The 7,603-nt window shown below is 47.7% G+C and overlaps 1 protein-coding gene across 2 annotated transcripts in view; it reads right to left on the bottom strand.

The window, feature by feature from the left end:
- Positions 1-5,909, bottom strand: part of ZNRF1 (zinc and ring finger 1) — a 108,118-nt gene extending 102,209 nt beyond the window's left edge. For both annotated transcript variants that reach the window (XM_004387816.3, XM_023741907.1), the window contains exon 1: positions 5,164-5,909. In XM_004387816.3, the coding sequence (XP_004387873.1) occupies positions 5,164-5,587 (424 nt within the window). In that variant the 5' untranslated portion in view covers positions 5,588-5,909. The remainder of the gene's footprint in view (positions 1-5,163) is intronic.
- Between the last annotated feature and the right edge of the window lie 1,694 nt (positions 5,910-7,603).

The following is a 7,603-nucleotide window of genomic DNA, read 5'->3' as shown; positions in this document are numbered from 1 at the left end:
GGGGACCTATCATGCTCTCTGGAGACCAGAGAATGCTTTTCCTTCTCCAGAAACCATGTAAAGGCCTATTACCTCTAGCACACCTATGGTGTGCCACAAAGTTTTCTGATCCACTCCAATGGAGTTGGTAACTCTCCCTAATTATGTAAGAATAGGGAAAATTAAATTACTTGAGAACTCTAGCATGGCAGCAAAATATAACCCATGAGATATCCTGCTAGCATGTTAAAAAACTTATCACAAAAGTTACCTTACATCAGCCCCAGTTGATGGCTTGGTAACAACAGAGAACAGCTTAGATTTTCCTGAATGTGCGTGTGTATACATATGTACCACTGAGAAGCTAGAATGAAACATTCAACGACCAGCCATTTTATAGTAGGACTCAGAAAACATAAGCAACCTCTTCCAAGATGGTGGATTTTCTGGTTTTTTTCTTCACATCTAGAAATCCATATTTTGAGATAAGCAAGACTAGTACAAAAAAATGACCAGGCCTTCAGGGTACTACACAAACAACCATTAGGAATAAAACATCTTATAGTAAAACTTAAATTTTGGAAAGGAAGGGATTCTCTAACTGATTCTATAAAGCAGCTCTTTGAAACAGCATTCATTATTATGAATATTCCATCAATGTAGGTCAGATTTCTGTAGAGAGCACTAGCTTCCATTTTGGGGATATAGTTCAGAGGGCTGAACTCTGCCCATCACTTTCTTTAGCTTAAAGAAGGCGGGAGCTATCAGAGAAGTGTCCCTAAAGGAAAAATATCACTTTGCACTTATACATTATTGGCTTTTGTATACATGAATTATCTCCAGAGACCCTCACAATGCTTACCCTGCAAGGTAAGCAGGACAGGTATTAACTCCACCTTACAGATGAAGAAATAGTGACCCCGAGGCTAAATGACTCATTTGCCCAAGGTCAAAGGTCAGGCAGCTCATTAGCAGCCCAACCAGGAGAAGAGTCTAGCCTTCTGACTTGCAGACCAGTGCAATTTCCAGGACACTACTCTGCTTACTTATGTTTTAGGATGAGAGGCAAGTAGAATGTAATGGTTATGAGCCCAGGTTCTGGTATCAGCAGATCTGCATTCTGATCTTAGTTCCACCACCTACTAGCTGTTATGACCTTGTATAAGAACCTCGGTCTCCTTACATATAAGAGGAGTTACAGTGATCAAATGAGACTCCACCACAGCTGACAGCAACAAATGAGATGACAGACATAAAAGCACTCAAATTCATTCATGCAAAAAATACTTGTGAAAGGTACAGTGCAAGTTACAATAATGACCGAGAAACACAGTCCTGCTCTCAGGGAACTTAGAATTCAGTCAAACTGCAAAAACAAATAAGTAAACAGACAGATAAAATGCTTATAAAATGTGTTGAGTGCTATTAAGAATAACAGGTAACTGGCTGGAGAGAACAGAAAACAGGGGCTAATTTTTTTTAATTGCGCTTTAAGTGAAACTTTACAGTTCAAGTTAGTTTCTCATACAAAAATTTATACATACATTGTTATGTGACCCTAGTTGCTCTCCCTATAACGTAACAGCACACTCGTCCTTTCCACCCCGGATTTCCTGTATCCATTCAACCAGCTCCTGTCCCTTTTTTGCCTTCTCATCTCGCCTCCAGACAGGAACTACCCATTTAGTCCCATGTATCTACTTGAGCTAAGAGGCACACTCTTCGCAAGTATCATTTTATGTCTTACAGTCCAGTCTAATCTTTGTCTGAAGAGTTGGCTTCAGGAATGGTTTTAGTTAGGAGCTAACACAGGCTCCGGGGGCCATGTCTTCCGGGGTCCCTCCAGTCTCAGTCAGACCATTAAGTTTGGTCTTTTTACAAGAATTTGAGTTCTGCACCCCACTTTTCCCCTGCTCCATCAAGGACTCTCTGTTGTGTTCCCTGTCAGGATAGTCCCTGGTGGTAGCCAGGCACCATCTAGTTCTTCTGGTCTCAGGCTGATGCAGTCTCTAGTTTATGTGGCCCTTTCTGCCTCTTGGGCTAATATTTTCCTTGTGTCTTTGGTGTTCTTCATTCTCCTTTACTCCAGGTGGGTTGGGACCAATTGATGTATCTTAGATGGTTGCTTGCTAGCTTTTAAGACCCCAGACGCCATTCACCAAAATGGGATACAGAACATTTTCTTAATAAACTTTGTTATGCCAATTGACCTAGATATCCCCTGCAACCATGGTCTCCAGACCCCCACCTCTGCTACTCTGTCCCTCGAAGTGTTTGGTTGTATTCAGGAAACTTCTTAGCTTTTGGTTTAGTCCAGTTGTGCTGACTTCAAAGGAGGCCAATTTTTACGAGTGGTCAAGGAAGTTCTCTTGGAGGAGAAATTTGAGACCTAAGGGATCAGGAGGAGCTATCCATGTGAAGAATGGAAGGAAAAGCATTCCAGGCATAAGGAATGGGATGTACAAGGGTCACCAAACTGCGAAAAGACAAATGGACTATGGTGTATCCTCTCACAGCATTTGGGAACAAGCTTTACTGGCTGCCACTGCCTAGGATTACCACATCCATTTTATAAATAACAAAGGTGAGGCTCAAGAGAGGTTACATGTCTTATCCAAGGTCACAGCCATTCACAGGAGGAGCTTGGATTGGGACCTCACTATCATACCTCCAGACATAACATAAGTTCAATCTCTTTGAGGAGGCCTCATGTACACGGAACTCCCCCACTGATTTCACTGATAACTCTGTTTTCTGTGCCCTTGAAGAGTTTCAAAGCATCTTGAAAAATAAGCAAAGTATAATATTAACTTCCAGGTATCTAAGTCAATTACCCTTCTAATCTTACAACACAAGGGCAAAAATTGCTCGGACTTTACTCAAAGGCTCCAAAGTGGAAACGAGTTTCTCTTCTCGAAGCAAAGAACAAGAGAGGAAAGGCATGTCCCAGAAGGCCCCACAGCCTGTTCTAGGAGGTGAGATAGAACCACCCCTGCAGAAGAGCAGAAATATGAAGGTTCATCTCAAGTGAACTGTACAGGAAACGTTAATTACTCCATCTGATTAAAAGAATGATTCCCTAAAGCAGGGGTTCTCAGCCAGGGTGGAACCACTACCACCACCATCCCCCCCAAGGGCATTTGGAAATTCATGGGGGCATTCTAGAGTGTCACAATGAATTACAGGCTGTTACCGGCATTTAGTAGGTGGGGCCTACTATGCTCAATGTCTTGCATTGGGCAGGACAGTCTTATACAGCAAAGAATGTTTTGCCCAAAATACTAATGGCACCCCCCGCTTTAGATACTCTTCCCTAAAGAATTAACATGTTCCAACTTTTCCTGTATCCCCATTACTCAGTTGCTCGCTCTAGCTTCACCACATTGATGAAAAAAGAAAATCAAACTAAGGTTTCACAGCTAAGGAGTCTAAAATTTTGGAATACAACTGTCAGCTTGTAACTCTAGCATGGAACCTGGCAGTGGAATAGGGATAAAGAAGTTTCTAGTAAGAAACAGACTTAAGAAATTTTAGCAAAAAGTAAACTCTTCCTTCCTTCCCAGACAAGCCCTGAAAAGATCACATTTGTTCTGTGACACATCAAATTATAACTGATTTCAGAGAACCTTCATATAGTACTTTTCAGTTTAACTTAAAACTAGACACTAATGACAGTTCTTTTACAAACTTAACCACAATCATCTCACATATTTGTGTAACTTTCTGGACTAAATATTATAGGAAAAATTATTAATTTCAAGATGTCTAAAGCTGATCGAATGCCTAAAAGTGCCAAAGGCAGCATACCTTGCACTCAGAGTTTGATGCAGCTCAGGTGATGTCTGGGGATTAAAATACCATACTAGCAATTCAAAAGCCACTTTCAAGTGTTATTCTAAAATAGCTGTTATTTCCCTCAAAAAAAAAATTTCACAAATTGAAGTTTATAGAATTGAAAAAAGAGCAAATCCAGATTACTCCCAGAAAAAACAGAGATCCAAACAGTCTATCCTATCTCACAACAGAAGAGTGATCCAACAGATAAATCCTCCATCAAATGCCCTGAAGGGCAGGAACAGTCTTTCCCCTGAACAGTATCTGAATTTTCTCAACTCTCTCAAAGGTGTCTGACAGAATATGTAACTTCTTCACTCTGACTTGCCAATCAGTAAATAGTGGCCTCACACCCTTTTTGGCCAATTTTCTAGAAGCCTAACCTGGCATCTCAGGTTAGCTGAGCAGACAGACCTGTTTTCCTCCAGCAGCTCCTGCCAGCTCGAGCCTGGGAAATCCCCCTCCAGCCTTTTTGCTGGCCTTTCACCAGAAGTTCACAGAAAGAATTCCACCGGATTCTTTGCATCTTCCTCTTCTCCTGTCATGTGCCAACAGCCAGGCAAATAAAATCCCACCTTGCCAGGCTCTCTGTTACAAGAAGATGCAGATTCACAGGAAGAGCAAGCACTTAGCATGGAGGGGAAGAAAAAAGATGGAGGGATGTGAGAGGCACTGAGCTGAGCCTTCTGCATGCAGTACTGTGACCAGAACCCAGGTCTTGCAAAGGCTCTGGAGGGAGGCTCCTGGCTGGGCCCTGGGTACAGAAAGCCACACCTGTCTGTGCCAGCAGCTTGTTGGCTGCTCCATTTTCAACAATTCAAACACATCTCCAGCAGGGTGGCAAATTGGGCAGCCCCCCTCTCAGCAAGGGTGACAGTCCTAATCCAAACATCACTTGCCCCCAATTATATTTCTTTTCACACTCTTTGTTTTGTTTGGGAGACACTGCTTGGTCATATGGGCTCCATCTCTGTTAACGGTGAGGCAAGCACAATGCTGCAGTGACAGAAAGGAAGCACCCACGCTGACTTGCTAGAAGCCAGACAAAACCTCTTCTGAGGATTCTGATACCAATAAAGGGACTTCAGGAGGCAGGTTTCACTCTGCCCATCCACGAGTGAACAAATGCCTACAGTCCGAAACCACTCGGCTCCAAGCCTCGCAGAAAGCCTCTTTTCTAGAGGGTGGGGATCCCATTCATCCCTAGGTATCAAGAACCAAAGGGGAGCAGACAGATCCAGGTCGTGCACTCCGTATCCAAACCTTTGCAAGCGCGTGAAGGTCTGGGGCGCCCCAGCGCGCCCTCCCTTGCGCTCCACCCTACGAGGCCTCCACCGCCCGCGGACTCACCACTGTGCGAGCTGAACCACCTGGGTGTGATGTGCAGAGGTAGAGCATCCGCCAGCGAGGCTCGGGAGCCCAGGTACAGCATCCCGTCTCTATGGTGACCGCTGCCTGTCTCCTGGTAACCATTGCCATGGGCATAGGTGGAGTCGGACGCGGACCCTCCGCCGCCGGGCGCCCTCTCAGAGTCGCTGCTCTCCCGGGTGGCGGGGGTGTAAAGGCCAAAGGGCACCCCTCCGGTTGTGCTGGGGTCCATGCCCATGCCAGCCACAGAGCTGACCGAGCGGCTGCGCAGCCCCATGGCCCCGCCGCCCGCCCGGTAGTGGCCAAAGTGGGGCGCTCCTCCCGGTGGGGGCACGGCGCTGTCATCGGTGGAGACCCCCGGAAAGGGGCCCCGGGAGCGGGCCGCCGTGCTCTGCTTGCCCCCCATCGTCGCCCGAGCCCCAGTGGGGCGGGAACCTGGAGGCAGAGACCCTCCCCCACTTCTCAGCAGCGGGGGGAGGATTGGGCCAGCATAAAGGGGAAGGGAGTCAAAAAGGAGACCGTGAAAAGAAAAAAGGGGTAAAAAAAGAGGAAGAAAAGAAAACCTGCGAGACGGAAGAGGCAGGCGGGCGGGGATCCCAAACTAAGAATTTAAAACAATCCAAGCCAAACGCATGTTTCCTCTCAAGGTCCAAGGAGGCGCAGTCCGGAGCGGGCTCCGCACGCCACAGGCCACCCCCGGGCTCCCGAAAGCCCAGGGAGCTGCAGGGAAGGAGGGAGGGAGGCGGCGGGCGAGAGGGCGCAGGGAGGCGCCGGAGGAGGCCGCCTGCCCGGGAGGAGGCGGCAGAGGAGGGCTGGGGGCGCCGGGCGCGTCCCCGGTCTCAGGACGGCGCTACCATGGACGGCGGCCCGGACCCCTCCAGGCCTCAGGCAGGCTGCGGCGCTGGGCGTCCAGGCGGGGTTCTGGAAGCCGCGATCGCGTCGCGTCGCGCTCTCGCTCCAGTCGCCTTCAGCCCGGCGAACCGCGCCGCCCCACTCAGTCCCGGGCTGCGCTCGCCGGCGCTCCTCGCCGCGGTGGAGACAATGGAAGGCCGCTGAGCGCAGGCGCGGCCCGCGCCCCCTCCTCCCCACCCCACCCCCCTCCGGCTTAACCCCTTCGCGGCCCCTGCGGCGCCCGGGCTGCTGACGCCCGAGAGGTCCCCACCCTCTCGCACCTCCGCCGGCCAGTGACCGGAGTGGCCTGAGCCACCGCGGGGCGTCAGGAACAGAAGCAAGACGTCTTTTCAAAGCAAGCAATCTTTAAGTCCCAGAAAATGGCTAATTTTTTCAGGGGGCATCATATATGGGGGGAGGGGCGGCGATGGCTCAAGAGGGTGGATGGGAAACACAAGGAGGAATGAAAATTGCTAAATCAGACTACCTGGCTCTGAGGGTCACTGGTCAAACTCCCCTCCGGCAAAAATTTGCCCCCACAGCACCCTCTGGTGGACGTGCTGTCCATCCTGTCTCAGCTTCCCCACCCCCTTTTTCGGCTTTATCCACACTCCAAGGACCCCTCCTAACATCAAGAAGCTTGCATTTTAGGCTGTGCAAGTTTGGGTGAACAGCGCACTGGGGTACTTATGCCTCCCGGGCTCTGAGAACAGTAGATCAAAACATCCTAGTTTGTGCTAAAGCAAATCAGTAGGTTCTTTAGATGCACAGTATAAAGTGCAAAGATATAGACATGGGAATAGAATAATGCAGCTAGAAGTGGTTATAGAAACTCCTTAGTCCAAGACAGGACCCCTGTTTTGTTTGCCATGTATTCCCATATGCACCACAGGGTCTGGCGCATAGTAGGTACTTGATATATAATTGTTGACCAAGCTGTCAAATTTGCATCTGAGAAAAACCTTTCAACTTCCCTCCCTGTGTTTCTCACACATTTACATTCATTTGTTCATTCATTCATTCATGGACTATTTTCCAAGTGCCCTGTGCTAAGCTAAGTGCTGGCTATAAGCATCAACCAGCCCCTGTCCTGCCTTGCTCTAAATGTCCCAAGATAGTTCCAAACCAAGGAGCAAAGCATTGTATAAAGATACATTCAAAGGAAACCAAAAGAAGAAGGACTGGTCTGTCACAGATTTGTATCGTCCCAGTGTGACCAGCCTGGAAAGAAACAAGGGAAAGACTATTTGCAAGCATGCAGGTGCCCCAGGGTGAACGCAAAGCTGTGCATAAGGAAGCTGAGAGTTCTGTATGAGAAATGAAGGTAAGAAGACCCAAAATGTGCCACCTGTAAAAATGACTCTACCCAAAATCATCTCTAAGTGCCTAAATGAGTTTGTGGATACCTAAAATCCAAATGAGTAATCTGAAGAAAACTAATAAAGCTTAAATTTAACTTAATTTCTCCCACAAAGAAAGATTATGGCAACAGAAAACGAGAGTCCAGTACTGTGCAAAAAAAAAGATAGTA

The sequence above is a fragment of the Trichechus manatus genome, unplaced genomic scaffold (assembly GCF_000243295.1).
Source record: "Trichechus manatus latirostris isolate Lorelei unplaced genomic scaffold, TriManLat1.0 scaffold00194, whole genome shotgun sequence".
NCBI lineage: Eukaryota > Metazoa > Chordata > Mammalia > Sirenia > Trichechidae > Trichechus > Trichechus manatus.
The sequence above is the reverse complement of the archived record's forward strand: the minus strand, read 5'-3'. Positions and strand labels throughout refer to the sequence as shown.